This window comes from Lipophrys pholis (genome assembly GCF_963383615.2).
Source record: "Lipophrys pholis genome assembly, chromosome: 8".
Taxonomy (NCBI): domain Eukaryota; kingdom Metazoa; phylum Chordata; class Actinopteri; order Blenniiformes; family Blenniidae; genus Lipophrys; species Lipophrys pholis.
Window position 1 is genome coordinate 22,056,217 of NC_137630.1, and position 18,915 is coordinate 22,075,131.

At 38.3% G+C, this 18,915-nt stretch overlaps 1 protein-coding gene across 1 annotated transcript; it reads right to left on the reverse strand.

The window, feature by feature from the left end:
- Positions 1-10,165: 10,165 nt before the first annotated feature.
- LOC308113849 (thyrotropin-releasing hormone receptor-like) lies at positions 10,166-16,417 on the reverse strand. The gene is made up of 3 exons (XM_080470369.1): positions 16,301-16,417; positions 14,333-15,172; positions 10,166-12,778 (listed from the first exon to the last, which is right to left on the reverse strand). The coding sequence occupies exons 2-3, from the start codon at positions 15,107-15,109 to the stop codon at positions 12,395-12,397; spliced, it is 1,161 nt and encodes a 386-aa protein (XP_080326495.1). The 5' UTR covers positions 15,110-15,172; positions 16,301-16,417; the 3' UTR covers positions 10,166-12,394.
- Between the last annotated feature and the right edge of the window lie 2,498 nt (positions 16,418-18,915).

Genomic DNA, 18,915 nt, shown 5'->3' on the forward strand with positions numbered 1-18,915 from the left:
CTTACCTTTATAAGCTCTGTCTGCTGCTGTTTACATGCTGCTGGTTTGTCCTGCTTTGTTTGTGCTCTTTCTTGCCGTCATTAGTTTAAAAATAAAATTTGTAAAGAAGAGCTGAAACTCAGATTAAAACAACTTCAGCTGACCTTGAGAAGTCAATCAGTCATTAGATTGACTCACACAATGCTGAGAACACAGCTAAAAAAAAATCACAACAATACTACAATACCACTTAATATTCCTAATAATGTTTTGTAACCATATGTTTATTGGTTTTTTAAATCAACAAACTATCTATAAAATGTTTTCTAGATACAAAACTATATAATATAATCCCTAATAGAGCATATGGCAGAGTGAAAAAGTCTGTTATGGTTAAAATTAGACATTAATATATCCAGACCTCAGAAACAAAGATGCCCTGATTAAGCAAAGTACTTGTTAATTAATCTGCACACATTTTTAGAGATGCAGCAGGCAAGCACAAGGTTTTTTGTTCTCCTGCATCAATTTGCCTTTTAGGTCATTCTGCTCAGTACCATCAATTATTTAATTATATGCTCAGCAATCAATCAAGAAGTGCTCTCTACATATGTGGTAATGTGATTAGCTTTGCTTTGAAATAAATGTGATCTCATAATTTCCTTTGGGAGAAGTACCATATTGAAGCAAACAAGATTCAGTGGTTGTCAAGTCAGATAATCCTTTATTGTTCCAAAACAACCTCAATCAATAACTTTTGGCTTTATCATATTTCTCTTACTTTGGCCGTCCAAATAAACACATATAATTGATTAAGAATAAGCTGTGAGTTAACCCTCAAAAGGCAAACACTCACAGCTGCTTACAGTACAACACAATATTTTTAAACACCACTGCTGTAAAACTACGATGGTACGAGAACAGGACTCATATATTTTCATCAGCCGAGGTACGACACGGCACATCAAATTTCAGGGGACCAGGAGCAGATTAACAATGACAGCAGTGATTGTCATGTAAGGACAGGGACAGGGAGCTGCAATAAGGATGATGCAGGCGGTAAAATGTATCTGTCTGCCAGGATTAAGCGCCGACTGTGAGAAGCCTAATAGAAAGCGAATCAACCTGCAGTGCTTTCATCAGTCAAATGTGTCTTTGTACTGTCTGCATCCCTGGATCAAAGGATAGCACGCTTTTAAAAAGTAAAAAAAAAACCAACAAAACAGATAAAAACTAACAAAAGTGCTCTGTGAGATAAATCTTTAGAGTTTATTTCATTTATTTTTATCTGTTCCTGTGGTGATGCTTGAACGGTCTTGTTCTCCTTCTGCTGGTGGGTTTGTGCACTCAAGTGGAGCAGACTGAAGCATTTCAGAAATTTACTGCAGTGAATTTGGTGCAGACATTTATAGTCCCAGTCACCCTTATTTTTTTTTTTTACAGAGTTATAGACTCATCCTGCTGTACCGCCAGCGAGGCTCAGAATCATTATTTTACTGAAAATGCTTTGTCAACTGTTTACAAAATGTCCTGAAACGTAATCTCATTCTGTGCCTTCACATAGAATGAACTGCTGGAAATACTTTTCATTTTGACCAACATCGAGTCAACATTGTTATTCTCAAAACTAAATTTGTGCAAATTAAAATCAACTGACTGTAAACGGTTAAGCTTGAATCCAAAATCACCCGCTTGGATTCATTGGTTGGTATGAATGGCCCATATAAGATCTACTGGTAATCAGTTTTATATTTATGTGGTTGTTACACACACCTTCAGCCTCCAGGGGAATCATACAGTATGTACGCCATTATTATTATTATCATTACAAACAGTATGCTTCTTGAAGACAACAGGCAAAAGGTGTTATCGTCACGGATTATGAGACAGTTATTCTCGATTGGTTTACAAAAGTTGTCTTGGATTGGTTCAGGCCTCTTGTAACTTTAATTGATGCAGCAGGACAGTAGCAGAACATGGACGGATGGACGGATAGCTTTACTGGAAAACTGGAAAATCGTAGCACAGTACTGAAAAGCAAGAAAACATGGGGATTTATTCTATCCTTATGTCTTTTTGCAAGTTCTCCCTTTGCCTGGGCAGGTTTTCTTTAGGTTGCCTTCAACAATCTGAACATAACATGCAATAAATCTGATGTGCGATGTCCTGCCTTTTGCCCCCGTGGTTTTTACTGTTCCATATTCATATAACTGATAAAAAGTGAGACTATAGCATGGTTGAAGGGGACCTTATTGATACTGTAGAGATCAATCTGAGTTCCATTCAGGCAAGGCTACTTCTCTTTTTAAAGATCCTGTAAAAAGTAAGACTGCACAAATTGAATATCGAGGTGCTGACAGAAGAAAATCCGTCTCTCCAGGGAGGTATAAAAAATGTATTTATAACATGCTATTAATGCCTTTTTTTGTCCCTGTAATACACAAACATGGTGGTTAATCAATTCACAAGTGCTCTGTGTGTGCTTCTTTATGACGTTTGTGATGGAGGCACATTGGATATTGATCAGGGCTATTTCATGTTTTAAAATGACCTGTAGTTTTCAGACGTTAACAACCTCATTGAAAATAGATTTATAGTGAGTCTGATACTATAGTTTTGATTAATAAAAGAACTTGTTCATTTTAAACATTTACACATGCACATAAAACTTCCGTTGAAGTCTTTTGTGGTTATAAACATGAAAATATCAATGGATCACTTTTTCACAAATTTGACTGATTGCCAATTTTTATATAACGTAAGTGTTGAGAAAAGAATTGAATTTCTTTTACATAATTAAATATACATCTTTGCCTCGGCGGTGATGACACTATCAGACACTTTGAGTTAGATATATGGGGAGTCAGGCTTGTGCTTAACACAGGCAGAGTATGCACGGCCACTTCTTTCAAAGATCATCCATTGATTGGTTGCAGAAATGAATATTCATGATTCCCCTTCTGCTTCAATGATGTAAAACACTCACGCACACATACATACATGCGATTAGGAGGAATTGGAGATAGCCGTGCGGCGCACATACTCCAGTTCTGAGCCAATCAAACTTTTCCAGAGCAAAAATTTTGCAGCGCTCAACTATGATACATATCTCATAACATCAGCATGGTACAGTAACACATATTACTGTGATTATATAGTTAATTGGAGGTTGCAAAAAGCATTTTACACTATCATGTGCAATGGGGGGACAGATCAAAGCTGCTGTCTCACTTTGATCTGCAGCTTAAGGCGACTTGTCATGTATTGACAGCCCCGAGAAAAAATCTTGGCATACCTTTATGAGAGCTGACTGTACGTTGGCAGTTCATCTCAGCTGTTTTTTTGCAGCTTCTTCAAGTCAATCATGAATATACTGCTGTGATGCCAAAATTCTGCATGCCAGCTTTTAAGTCTGCCCCTCCCCTGGATTCAACTAACCACAGAGTACTCACAGCTCCGATTCACAGCAATACAACTAAACACACACTGTTCAGACATACCTAATAAGTAACCAATAAAGTAAATTCACAGAGTTACAACTAGTATTTTTTAGTAACTTGTCCAACACTGTATTTAACTATAATGATATAGTTCACTGCTTTTTTTTTAATGTTATTTCAAATAAACCTTACTCTTTACCATGTTAGTTGCAAGTAATGTAATATTCCTGACTTTTCTTTTTGACAGTATCAGCTACCAAGTTTGCCTTCCTGTTTTGGGCATCATATGAATGTAATTAAAACATTTACTCATGTACATCTCATGGTACATAAGCCATTGTGGTGGAATGGTTTATTGCCTCTCTGCCTCACACGAGTTTGTTCTGAGCATTTTATATTTTTAATGAGCATAGACGTAACATCTCATTGACGTTAAGACCAAACAAGCAGTGAAGCCTTGTAAAAGTTCAAAGTACAATGCTGTTACGGCTAATCAATATCAAAATGTTTGCACGGGCTGGACTGAAGAATGATGAAAGCTTTGCACATCTACTACGGCACTCGTCCACGTGTTTTATCCTGTCACATGTCCATTGCCCCATCCAAGTATTTATAAGTGAAAAATGAGTGAGCGCACATCTTCTGACATTCAAATTTAATGTGACGTTGATGCTTTTATTTTTAATCTTGCCTTCAGGGTAAAACAATTTGTGAGCAGCTCCACTTTTGTATACGTTTTTTTTTTTGTCTGGATTTAATAAATAGGAGCACACTTGCAAACATAATTACATGAAGCAATGTATTCAGGGCATATGATGGTCTAGTTTGTATTTTCTCAGAAAAGAATACATTACACATTTAGAGTAGGATCAGGTAATCTGGAATTTCCAACATAGCGCATCTTTTTAAAACTTTGATTTAAAGGGTCAATTAAAGAATACGTTGCTAGTTGTGTGAGCAATTAGGAAAAATAGCACTCCAATGTAGTAAAACATATTTAAAAGCAGAGGTTGAATGTGTATGGTTGTCGCCATGCTTTCCTGGGTAGATAGAATGGTGGAAGCAACATGTGTCTGACATATGCTGTAAATATCCAAAAACAGACTCCATTGAGGATTACACGAGCTTGATGCGTACAAAGGCCCTTTCATCTCCTGTGAACATGCTACTGAGAACTCCTATACAGCTGCACATATCTCATCTGCCATCCCTTTAATCTATAGCTCAGGACAGAAGCTGGAGCTGTTTCATAGCAACCTCGCTTTAGACAGCAGGCTGAATGGGGTCTGCAATGCTAAACACCTCCTGATTCCGGAAGGTTCAACATTGAAAAGCACAGCACACATGGAAACACAGACAGCATGTTATCTCAGTGTTTATTCTGAAGCCATATGAAGGTTGTGCATGGTAATAAAATGAATAGATTTCCTTTAGGATTCAGCCTGTGTGGTTGACTCATAAATCATAAGCAGAGCATACTGATGGCTTTATAATACCTGCTGTCAATAAATTCATGGTAACAAACAGACGATTTTATACACAGAGATTTTGGTTGTGCTCATATTGCAGACTAAACAACTTGGTAAATTATAGGAGCTGAAATTGATGGACTGTCTCACAATGTGGTTGCTCATTTAAGAAATAACCACATCACACATCATGGATTATTCTTTATATTACACTTATTCATTCAGTTCATGTTCACATGTATACAACTCAACTAAGCAGAAAACGGTTTATTTTTTATTTCTGACTCTATGAATTTCATCAAAAACCTCACTTTTTGTTACGCTTCCCTTTGTAAGTCCATAATGCTGATGTTTCCCCAAATATAATAATGACCTGCAGTTAGTATTTGTGCGTTGTTTGGTACTGAATGCCTGGAAAAGGCTAACTGAGGCTGCAGGTGATGGCTTGGCTGTTGTTCACACATCCCTCCGCTCTCATCCACCTAATGTGGCCAAATTCAGCACCTGCATTCAAACTGTGCTGGAGTTTCTGTTACCTCTTTTTACAGGCAAAGGAAAGTATTTTGTTTGATTGAGCAGCTTTTCATTCTCACTTTCAGAACCCCAGGGCACCTGTTTCCACGCACCGTCAGAGTTCTTTTGTAGAACAAAACAGAGGCGAAGCTCCAGATTTGAAAGCTCTGAAATAAAGTGTCAGACGTGCTTCTCCTTGGTCCATGCTTTGTGCTTTAATAAACTCAGCTCGCTGCATTTTGCATCTCCAGGGAAGAAAGCTTTTAGAAAAGACACATTCAACCCAACAAGGAGGGATTAATGAGCAATAATGAATACCAGAGGCAGCGTAATGGGCTTCCTGAAACAACAGACAACACTCTGGGCGCCCTTTGATTATTTGTTTTGATACTTAGAAGACTAGAATTCTTGGCAGAAGCAGGATAAATAATTTATTGTCACAGACGAACAGCTTGTCATGTTCTCCACTATCAAAAGAGGTTAGAATACACAGTATAATACTTGCTGATACCTATCTTCCTCATTGTTACTCATCACATGACTTATTCGTGGTCTGTGAATAAAGCTCGGTCTGATAGAGCAGTTTTCTTCAGCTCCATCTGCAGCATTCAATTCATTGTTTAATTAATTTCTGAAATGATCTGGCTGTTTTCCAACTGATGCTATTGCAGTGTCATCAGAACAAAACGGAACAAATACGCGAAGATATCATCACATTTAAAGAGAAAAACACAGAGATGAACGTGACAGCCAAGACTTGCTTTAAAAACGATCCTTTATTCACGGCAGCAGCCTCTTTAATAAACCGCTTTAAAACACAGAAATGGATTGATGTTGGGTAGTGTCAACTTGATATGAAATATTTTGGAAATGTTGCTGTTACCTTACCAATTTGAAGCATTTTGGTTTCAGAAATAGGTGCACCGTATTATTACTGCACCTCTGATGAACGTAAGAGGCCAAACGGCTCTGAAGTTAATCTGAACTTCATCAGGTGATGATGACTTTAGTGGTTATTATGTCTATGTTAATGTGTTTGAGTAAAACAATTGATTGATTGACATTAAATATAAATTTATTTCAAGCATTGACCTCCTGGAGATAAGTTACCTCCACTCTGACAAACTTCCACTAATCTACAGGCAGAAAGAATACCTGCACCACTGAAAGGATCAGGACCATTCCTCCTTAAACAAGGTTCCTTAAATGTCAGTGATTTGTAGAAAACACTTACAATATACAGGGAATCAGCAGAAATGTAGGTTTCATGTGGGAACTCTAGTAGAGGCTGTGTTTATGTAATAAAAGTACCCATGACTGCATGTTCAGAACAGTGTGATGCAAACATTCTAGCTCCTTTAAACTGTCTGTGAAAAGTTTGACGAAGCTTGAAAACATATAAACATATAAATAGAGCTAGTGAAACATACAAGTTGATGTTTTAAGAAATGATGCAGGTTAGCTGTCGAGAGCCCACACTCTGCTGCTCATGAGTGACCTTTGATCAATCAGTGACATTTGTCCATTTTGTTAACTTATCTGACATGACAAATGGTTCCTTACTGCAGCCTGTTTATGCTGCCAACAATCAAATCACCCTCACAGGACGGTGTGCAGTGGAGAGAGCTTACCGTCCATAATATCCACTTAACCTAAACAGACCAGAATAACAATCTGACCTCCCACTGCCTGATTAAATGAGGACATCTGTCACTAGACAAGTAAAAGAAACACGGGTTACTTTGCCAACTACTTACATTTTCTTTATCATAGGAAGTTAGTCCTCTATTACTTAAAGAGGGAAGTATTAATGAGAATGACTCATCAAATAATAGTCTGAGTGGCGTCTGTCTTTTCTATAGAACTTCCAGTTTGTCTGTTTTGACTGGTTCCAATCTGTTTAGTTGGAATTAATTTTTATGTCTGAATAATTGTAAAAGGTGCTGTCAGTTTTTAAAGTGTCTTTTCAGAGATTATCACAGTCACTGTAACTTGCACTGTAGACGTGACTAGTTTTAACATCTGATAATCTGCTGTTGATAAAACATCTGTAAATTTAAGTTTTAATTGTCAGATGGATATGTATAGGTATAAAAAGAAAGATATTTTTTAGGAATAAGATGCATTATATCACAACTTAACGTCACATTTATTTTGTGGATATATAATCACGTCACAACACAGTACGTATTAAATTAAATTTCATAACCAGTTTTTCAGAAAGATGCAGGGGAATTGGCATTTTTCTTACGGTGCCTTCCTTCTGTTCTGTTTCGAGACGAAATGATTGTTTAAAAAGAAATAATCAAAAAGAAACAGATGTCAATTTTAACAAATCTGAAAAAAAAAAACCTTGATAAATGTAATGTAAGCAAAAAAACTAATCAACAACATTGAGTTGCTCTTTATCTTTAATGTGAAAACAATCAGGAAGTCCTACATATACCCAAGACTGTCTCTAAACTCAGCCTTGAATATATTGTATGTCTTTTCACACTGACTGAGCCAGGAAATTTGGTTTATTTTCATTTTGTACATCATAAGAAGTGTTATGCACAATTTGTAGCTGCACATCTGAGCCTCAGCTGCATCTGGTCTCCCCCGTGGAGACGATCAGGCTTCAAATACAATCTATCTGTGAGAGGATGGACATGTATGTAGTGTCAAAAATGCAAAGAGCAAGGCAAAGTGCACACATCCTGCAGATCGATATCATTTTCTAACATATTTAGAAACAGATCCTTTTAATTGCTTTTATGACTTTTGATTAATTATATTATGAATGTTTGAGTTTTGACAGACAGTAACTACTTATTCGCACATAAGGGACAGCAGTGGAACAGAGTGTCTCCTCAGAAAGGATTCTTATAGTAGAGATTCTAATAAAATAGTTGTAGAATTACTTTCAAACTGTGTTTTAAGAAGAATTTCTGAAGCGTATATTTAATTAGGAGCTGTTGTTTTTTAATTGCATATCTTCCTTTAGAAGCCGAGAGAAGAAACATGCAGGAACTGTCAGGTTGAAAACAGTAAAAAAAGCTCTATTTGTTAATCTCTCCATTGTTTCTCTTGTTTTAGAAAAAAAAAAAGTTCCTTCTAATACATTTCAATTTCAAATGAGCCACACTTCATTAACATTTGAAATTGGTGTGAAATAATTGCAGCTTTTGTGTTTCCTGTGTTCTGTTTGTTTGCTTCAGTGACATTTGTGAGTCATTAATGCTGTGAAAGGTTTGGAGCCCTTTTTCATTGTGGGAGTGTGGAACAAAGAAGGCGAAAAACACATTTCTAATGAACCACATAAACTGTGTGTGTCGACAAATCTGTTCAAATAGAGCACATGGATCTTTGAACAGGAGGGAAATTACCATAAAAAGACCTTGATTGTCACTCTGAACTGTTTATGGGTTGTTGAATATCTTCACGTCGGTGTGGAGGAGGGGCTGCTTTTAGACATCACCTTGCAGGGTAAATCCAGGAGGAGGTTGAATAAATCTGGGATTCTGCCACTCCATATTTAGAGTTGCCATTACTGTTGTCAAACGGGAAGACAGAATGGGACACCCTGCACCATTTTGTTAGAGTTGTTGCTCTAACAGCAGTCAGCAGAAAGTGGTCAGCATTACTTATAGTCAATTTATCTTGACAGTTTTCACTAAATGCGACTCCACTCCACAAATGGCATCTGGCCTTGACGCTGTGAGGTTGTACTCGTCCAGGGACAACTCTTCCACGGACAGCGCCCTCAGAGGAGAACTCGTCCACGGATGAGATTTCTGAATTTCTTTGAGAAAATAAATCCTGTACCATGTACTTTTACATTTTATTTCTAATTGACATTTTCTATATTTTTCATATATCTAGTATATGTCCATATATATTTATCAAGCATCATATGGCTTTGTTTCTCACGAAGAATGATCTTCTGAACGCCAGGGTCCTGAAGAGGTCATCTGTAAGGTAATCTAAAATACACAAATATCTTGTATTGACAGAAGAATACCTTGTTCTCTTGTGCCACACAACACACAGAACAAAAAAACTGCCCACAAAATGATTCATGGTCACACTTTGGAGCTTAGATAGCAGCTTTGAGTGGATCAGTACTGCTACAAGTCCTCACTGACATTTATCGATCTTCCTCCCACACCTACTTCATCCAGATTATGGGAGCCGGAGCTCATCGAAGCTGAGGATGGGTAAAAGGGTACTCCACAGATGGGTTTCCAGCTCATCACACAGCCAGCATGGAGCAAGTCCCAATCACTCCGACAGCCAATTTACAGCCACCGATTAACCCGACAATGATTCCTATTGAGAAGAATTTGGAGAGCAACAAGAAAATAGCTCGGTTGGTAGAGGGGTTGTCTCCCAATTGGATTGTTGCAGGTTCGAATACCCAATTCTGCCTGCCGACATGCCAAAGTGTCCTTGGGCAAGACACCGAACCCCAAACTGCCCCCATTGGAGTGACAGTGCCTTGCATGGCTGCAGCCTCCAATGGTGTGTGAATGTAAAGTGCTTTGGGGTTGTTGTCAGTGAAAAGGTGCTATATAAGTGAGTGAGCCTAAAAGAAGCCTCAAGCATGTTTCTATTACAGGAGGATAGAATCTATTTAATGCAAATCAGAACGAAGGAGAATTTGAAGTACATCCAGCGTGCTTCTCGAGGTCAAAGCACATGTTCAAGCATCTTAAATATATTCAAATTCACATTAAATCTTCAATTTACCCTCCCGGGAAAAATACAACTGAACAGCTGAATGTTTTTAGGGTTTATTGAATTAAACACACAGAACTGGCATAAATAAAGAGGAAGTTTACAATCAGGGCTGTAAAAATGTTTGTTAATCCAAGAATCCACAGGAAAAAACTGTTTATAAAATGTTATCTTTAAACACAGAATAAATATATAATCTACACAGAAAGTCTGAGTTTTCTAGACAGCTTTTATATTGGTGTCTCTCCATTGTTTAAACAAAGAAAACCGAGTGTGTGGCTATGCAGAGACATGTAGTGATGCAGCAGAGAGCAATAAGCCGGACAGAGTGAGAAAACCTGTTGCAAGTGATTATCATCACAATATGTTTTTCAATAATGCCCTCGCTGTCAGATCTGCCGTCCATCTCCTTTTGCTAAAACACCAACTTTATTTTCACCATCTGAGTCGTCAAATGTCTTGAATTGCGACTGATGTATTTGCTATCAGAGACTCCTCGTCATTACCTCCAGCCTCCCAAACCGGAGATGAAATGATAGATTGAAATGATGCACACGCGGATTTCTCTGGAGTCACAAATGATTTCAGTGGACAGGCTGAAAGATTGGTACTGGTTTGTTTCTTTGTAGCCAGAGTGAATCCAGTGACGAATTCAACGAGTAAGCAAGAGGAGGTAGTTTGTACATTCTAGCCATTTTTGTTTTGGCTGATTATATGTAGATCTAAATCAGCTTTTTCAAGCCAAAGTCACTTCAACTGCAGTCCTCATACCTATGTTTTTTAAGTAGGGCTTTTGTGTATATAAATGAAATAATGCCTGAGTTTATTACATGTGATTACTGGTAAGACCGCCTAATGCTTATTTCTTTCTAAGTGTTTTGAAAGTGCTTGTGTGATTAAAGTAATTTTTTTAATTTCTTTCTTTGATAAACTTTATAAAGAAAACAGCTATGCTCAGTGGTGTACATGTTACGGAAAATGTGTAAATGCTGCATTACTTATCACTTTTATCTGTTACTTCTATAAAATTACTTTGCCGAGTGCGTTCCTAAAAATAAAAGTAACTAGGTACTGTCGAAAGTACTCTTAGTTATGTCTCTTCAAATATCCGCTGACCTGTTAGCTTATTGTGGTTCAGCGTAATTACTTATTCATTCAATATATTCAGCAGCAGTTTAGGGATTTAGAATATTTTATAAACTAATTAATAACTAAGTGCGGTGAGACAAAGCAACATGAGAATGGTTGATGGTATTCAGATAGCAGCTCTTAGGTTTCATAAAGGTGCTGCCTAATGTTAAAGTAAGTGTCTCCTAATTCAGTAAACAGGAGTTTATCAAAAAATAACAGTGAACACTAAAGCTTTGTTTTATTCAGATACCAAAGTTAAACATTGGCTCAGTTTGCAGGACATTGAGAGACAGCAGCTCTGAAACTCTGACTGCATTAATGTACAGCAAAAGTAATAAGCTGTACTCACGTTGAGAATTATGTAATTGTACTACTACATGTTTTACACTTTCACCAACTTTTAGCTGAAGGAATCAGGATAGTGAGTGATGTAAGCATGGCTTCAAAATGCATGTTTCTTTAAATTGGACTCCAAGTTTTAGATTAAACCTCAGAAATGTTAAGAAATTATGATGTAACATAATGAGATTCATTAAGTACGTAAAATGAGACACAAAAGCAGGCCCTGTTTGGTCTGGCTTGCGTTATGTTGCGCTAATAGGAAACATGTGTTACTTGGTGTTAAACAAAAGAGGTAAAAATGGACTGCATTGTGTGTCATCAGTCCCATTGTGAAGTACATCTGAGTACTCCAGCCAGAACATGGAAAGCACAAGTGCACTTGTTATCAAGAGACACATAATGCTGAGGATTCGTTCCAACCTGGCTCTTGACCAAACTCATTACCATAAAGTCTGGACATTTCATATTCAGTCAGCACAGGAGTGACACATGCGTCACATTAAATGTCCATCACTGGCAGTCATTTATCCTTCACGCTTTTAATACGCACTAAAAAGAAAAAGGAGAAAAAAAAAAAGCAAAGCCTTTCAACATATTCCAGAATTAATTTCAATATAATACACATTGGACCACTATTCTCAAAACTGCTGCAAAAGTGCCACAACTACAACACCACACGAACTTCACGGTTATCAAGAACACCCACAGATATCAGTGTTTACCAATTTCAATATGTGAAAGTATCAACCAAAACATTAAAAAGCGACATAGCTGATCATGCAAAGTTGTCAAAGTCTTCATTTAGGAGACGCTGGCTTCGTCGTCCGTTTCATTGAACCTTTTGGCGACGAGGCCACCGACCTCCTCCTGCTCTGTGACGGGCTCGTTGCTTCCATGGGAGGAGTTCTTCATCACGCTGTAATACATCGGCACGGTGTATTCGGCATGTTTGTGTCGCCCGGTGCACTTGCAGAGCTTTTTAAAAGCCACGCGGAACTTCTGCGACATGAGGTTGTAAATGATGGGGTTGATGGCGCTGTTGGTGTAGATGCACATGCGGCAGAAGAGCAGGAACCAGGTGTTGTGGTAAGGCGGGTCGATGAAGGAGTTGACCACCACCAGCGTTCGGTAAGGCATCCAGAGCAGGGCGAAGAGGACGACCACCACGGCCAGCATCTTGGTAATCTGTGGAGACAGAAACAGTGAGATGAGCAAGAAGTGATAACAAGGCCCCAAGGTCAGCCTGGGACCTCAACTGGCTAAACTGACGACAATAACATGATTAAAAACAGATTTTTTTTGAGAGGCACTGTTTGAGAAGTTTAGATTGGTGGAGATTCACTGATAATCTAAACTTAAGAAAAAATTTTCAGAAACTTAAAATTCAGTTCAAACTTGCTAAAACGGAAAATATCGCTATCTCCATTACAAAATATCATGAGAAATCTGTGTGCCAGGGTCCAGACTGAAGCTCAAGATTGGATGCTAGTGATATTTTGTGCCTCTGCATGTACATCATGAATGGAAACCACTTTGTGGACTGACAAAGACTTCAAGAAATCATAAACTGGGATTACCAAATGAACCACCCTTTTAAGCACAAACTTATTCTCTCTCTTTTTTGACAAAAGTTTAGCTTCTACGGCTAGCATGGCGAGTAAAGCATATATGTAAGAAATGAATAATAAACAAAAGCTTAAAGGTATGTTACTCAAAGATGTCAATTAAAGCTTTTTTCCCCCCAATTAATTCTGAATGCAGTTGGGGCTGTTGGGAAGATCATTAGTTTTACAGGCAAGTATTCATAAATCACACTTCATCAAAATCTTCATCTCATGATCCTCCAAATACCAAAAAAAAGAAAAGATAAACTCCAAAGAAAAGAGTGGCTGGTCCACAGAGCAATTACACTTCATTCTGAGCAGGAAGGGAATAGCTGCACCAAATGCAGGTAATTTGTATTGAGACATCTCAACATAGCACGAAAACAACATGAAGGACGGGTTTTATCCTCTCAGGACCACTAATCTCTTCACATACCTGTACATTTTGGTTTGATATGGGTTGATAAAGGCAGGCAGAGTTTGGCAACAGGACTTCAGGCAATCCAGGCACAATAGGAAAGGCCAACATGTAACCAGACGTTCGACAATCTGGGACTGAAAAGCCACAATACTTAAACTTGACTATCTGTCACCACTCTACTAGAATAACTGGAAAGAACTCTGAATCATCCTATTTTAAATCAAAATTATTTCTAAGATTTCATCATTTGGCCTTCAGGTTTGCGAGTATCACCCAGATCATCCAACCATTCATTTACACTTGCTTTATTAAAGTTTGCCGTGAGCAGGAGCTGATCGCCACTGACTTTGGGTTAAAAACAACACATGTTAGTTAGTCCATTACGGGGCTGAAACAGAGAAACAGACGCAAACAGGCTCATGTATTTACACCTCAAGCCAATTTGGGGTAACTGATGAAGCTCACATGCATGTCTTTGGATTGTGAGAGGAGAAAATCCACATGCACAACCATCCATCCATCCATCCATCCATCCATCCATCCATCCATCCATCCATCATCCATCCATCCATCCATCCATCCATCCATCCATCCATCCATCCATCCATCCATCATCCATCCATCCATCCATCCATCCATCCATCCATCCATCCATCATCCATCCATCCATCCAGCTCAGATATTTCTATAGATCTACATCTTGAGTTCCTGTACCTGCTTCCTTGCAGAGACTGTGCCCTTGTTGGTCTTGTTGGTGCTGTTGGAGTGACCCTGGTGAACTGAACCTCCTCCAACACGATCGTTCAGGTGCGACGGCAGAGGACTCATGAACAAAATCCTCGCAATGAGCCCATACAGTACGGTGGCTACGAGGAGAGGGATCACGTAAAACAAAGTGAAGTCCAAGAAATAGATGGGCATGTAGAGGCTCCTGGAGACTCTGTAGCCACAGGTGACCACCACCCCGTTGGTGTAGACAGTTTCATTTGTGTCCACTAAAAAAAACCACATGGTGCAGTAGAGGGAGGTGAAGATCCACACGCCAGCGATGATCCTCTTAGCTCGAGAAACGGTGCATATGAACTGCGCCTTTATGGAGTGACAAATAGCGATGTAGCGTTCGATGGTGAATGCAGTGATGGAACAGGATGACACATTGATGCCCAGGTACTGAAAGTAAGTTATAAACAAGCATCCCGTGTAGCCGTAGATCCAGAAAGCTACCACGTCAGAGATGTTTGGCAGGCCCGCAGCCAGAAGCACGATGAGATCTGCCACGGCCAAGCTGACCAGGTAACAGTTGGTCGGGGTCACCATGTGTTTGGTACGCAGCACAACCAGCACCACCATGATGTTCCCAGCTATCCCAACCCCACATATGAGCATGGTCAAAAATATTGTTATGACTTGTTCTTCGAGGGGCTTCAGTGGCACTTCCGTCAGATTTACAACCTGAGGGGCGTCCTGAAAGATGGCTGTGTTGTTGTCCATCTTGTTTAGCGTCCAACCTCAAAACAATCAGTAAATCTTCAGGGCCTCAAAATGAGAATCCTCCTGACAGAAAAAAAAAACTGAAAACGTTAGAGTCTTTTGTGTCTACATTTCAATATTATTGATATTCACAATTAATGATTACAACATATAAATAGAGAAATAGTATTTTATCTTTTACATGCTCATAAACGCCTTCAAAATCGATTTTGTTTGCTTTATAACATAGTCTGATAATCATTGTTGACATGAAACCTCAATATGCCAACAATAGTGGTCATGGGCTTGGATGGAATAGACTGGGGAAAAGATCTATATTTATGATTAAATAAGTTTTTGTTGAGAATAAGGACATTAAAAATGACAATCAAATTACTACATTGCTGTTACAACGCCCCTTCCTCTGATCTGTATGTCTCTATAGTTTGCTGCCATACAGGGTCGTCAACATGTCCACCATGGTTAACATACACCACATAGTCCAAATATAATTTTCAGCTGTTTTCCTCTGAACGCAATCAACCGAAACGTTTCACTGATTCACGCAGTCCACTGACCAATGACGCTCTTCAGCTTCACATCTCATGCTGCTTTAAACAATTATGTTGTTTTGGTTTTTGTGCTCTTTCACCTTGTCACATACATTGAGCTGGTTTAAGATAGATAGTGACATAAGAATAAATTATGTGTGGAACAAGTGCGAAATTCATCTTTTAACTGAGTCATTCACCCACCCCAACCTCCTCTCTAACATGTACATTGATCGCTGCCATATGCTCTCCTGATTATCTCTGAGGCTCCAATTAGTACAAACTGTGCTGGACTTGCACACACTTTTATCCAAAAATGATGCTATTACTTTATAAAACAAATTTGGGATATAGACAGTTGCACCATGATTAATATTATAGTTTCTCAGCATGAAAAAGGCTTTTCGTGTACTTATTATTAAATCTTTTTGCATTTCTCAAAGATGACTTATCCCTCTTGTGATGGAGTTGACTGTAAAAAATATTTTCAGCCTTGAAACAGTGAGAGATTATAATTCATAAGAAATAATACAGCACTCGGTTTCATACACGACAGTGAAACATCATCGTCAAAAAAACTGTAAAAACACATAATTAAAGTGTATGCAGTGTAGAAAAGTAAATTAATAAAAGTGTAAGTAAATACAAATGAGCAGCTTACCATAATTAGCAAAATGCAGCTCTCACTGTGACACAGAAGCAGTGCTCAGGTGCAATCATCCAAGAAACACAGATGACTGCTGAGTCCTCCTCCAGAGTCGCTCTCGTCTCCACATCTGTCTCCCTCACCCTCGCTCCCTCTTTATTTTCCCATTGTACCCCTCCCTTTGCGCTCTTCCCATTATATCCACGCCACCTCATGTAGTCACCAACTAGAAAATCAATTGTACCTCACCATCTGAGAGCAGAATGCCATGTCAACCACTGTGGCCAGGATAGAAACCCTGTAATTACAGAAGGAACAGAGGAGGTGGCCTGCAATTCAAATCGCTGTTCCCCGCACTGATTGGCCATATAATTGGAATGGCCCTAATTATGAAGATTTCCTTTTTCCTCTTCTGAAACCAGCAGACAGGGTTGTACTCAACACAGTTGCATGGTTGAATTCTCTCGCAGTACAAAGTAAAAAAAGTAGGATTTGTGAAATTTCTCGTCTCCCGAGGAGCAAACAGGAACAAAATATTTTCGCTGTTCCCTTGATGCACATTTGGGAGAATGCTCACAGCTTCTGGCAGTGTGACTGTGAGCAGGATTGCTGATATTGTTAAAAATCTTTTGCTTCAAGTTGAAGGAAAACAAATTTGAACTGAGACCTCAGAGCAATTTCAGAAGAGCTTTAACTCTGCATCTGTTTGGAAGTGATTGTCAGCATCAATGCTTGACAGCTTTTTGCATTTTTTAGAGTTTGGGCTGAAGGATGTTCTGTCTGCAGGCTGCCATGAATACATACGACCCTGCAGAAATTACATGTCAAGACAAAGCGTGTTATTGTGGGGTCCCACCATTATATATTCAGTTTTTTTCAGGGTCCAGAGCCCCTCGAATCCCTATGACTTCTCCCTACGCCGCAAAGCATCACTTGTAGGTCTTTAATACACTGTGCCTAATAATTATGTCCGTGTTTTATTTCTAACACCCACTAATTTGTTGCCAAATGCACCAAATGTGTCAGACTGAATGTGGGAAAACAAATATTCTTATTTAACACCAAGGAAAGTAGAAGCCCTGAAATCAGGCCAGCTGGCTGCGAAGGAGTTTATCGACATTTTAACAATAATCAGTCTTGCAGTCCAGCAAGAAGAAGGCCCAGAGCTGGTTCATGAGCTGTCGCACATGTTGTATGTAATACACTCATGTGACAACCCAAAGCATACAGCCAGATATGAATAATTCATGAATAACAACAGCAGTGTGTTATATTTACACAGGCTGCTGAATTTTGAGACAATCATGAAGTGGACAACAAGTCAGGAGTAAAAATAGATTAAAAAGATGAATTCTATTGTTATTCCAGGATAAGATCTTAAAATATACCCTATCAAGCCTCCTGGGAGTTTCATGCAGAAGTGTGCTGCTATGCAAAAAAAAAAAGAAAAGAAAAAGACTTTCTGAGAGAAAGGAAGTCATTTGTTGTAAAGATTCTTTGATTAAAAATAGACTGGTAAGTTATTGGACGTGTTCATGGAATACATTAATGTGATCTATTAACTAAATGCGAGCCATTAGAGTATAAAAAATGTAAAATCCAATCTATTGCTGTTCATTTCCTGACAGGGGATTTTTGTTTCCGTCTCACCAAAGCACCATAGTGGCATCTAGTGGGGCAAAGAAGTAAAAATAGAAAACCTGAAGAGGTTTAAATAAAAAGCTTAAAATGTGCTCTATGACCTTTATTTAAAGAAAAAAATAAAAAGTTACAAGGGTTGTTTATGTCTGACAAACAAGCAGACTCAGACAGGATGCACATTTTAACAGCACAGAAGTTGCACCAACTGACAAAGACAAAAAAAGACCCTAAAGGGTCTGAAGTGTCTACACACACAGTGACTGTGGAGCTGCACTTTTGTTTTTGACACTTTGCTACTCTGAGCTGAAACATCTCCCATAAGCATGTAAGTCCATCATGCAGATTTCTTTTTTTTTTTCACATTTATGATAACTGCACATATTCCAATGACTATGAAGTAACCCTGCCACATTTATTGTAATATATGGTATCACAGATTGTTCAAGACAAATAAACAAAGATTTGGAAGCATTTTTGTACTGAAATAAACTTTCTATATCTGGTAACATTTAATTACCAGCTGTGCATGGACCATGTATGTGTTACACAAAGAGTAGTAACAGTATGTATTCACAAACCACATAGTTAAGAAGGTACTCAGTCAGAAATGAAAGAACTAGTGTATACAAAATATTACAGTACAACTGAAAAGTACTGTTTTAATATACCACTTGCTAATTTATTGGCCAGCGCCATTTGAAAATATAATAAACAATGATTTCATACAAAGAGTTAGGGCAAGCTATCTGAAATAAGCCTATGGAATTTACAAAGCCTTCGTCACATATTTTGCAATCAAAATATCATATGATAAGACACTGGTGCTAGACAGATAACAGATAAAACTACTTAAAACTAGTAAAATATCAAGGGATACCCTATAAAGGGTAAAGCATAAGTGATGTTAAAATAAAGATAAAAAACAAAACAAAAACATAAGTACCATAAAACAGTATCGAATTATTTGTAATTTGATACTTCCTCCCCTG

Excerpts from the sequence above, each read along its gene's own strand:
- LOC308113849 (XM_080470369.1), bottom strand. The coding sequence starts at position 15,109 with ATGGACAACAACACAGCCATCTTTCAGGACGCCCCTCAGGTTGTAAAT. Across the intron at positions 12,779-14,332 it reads CAGTCTCTGCAAGGAAGCAG|ATTACCAAGATGCTGGCCGT; the intron begins GTACAGGAACTC and ends CTGTCTCCACAG.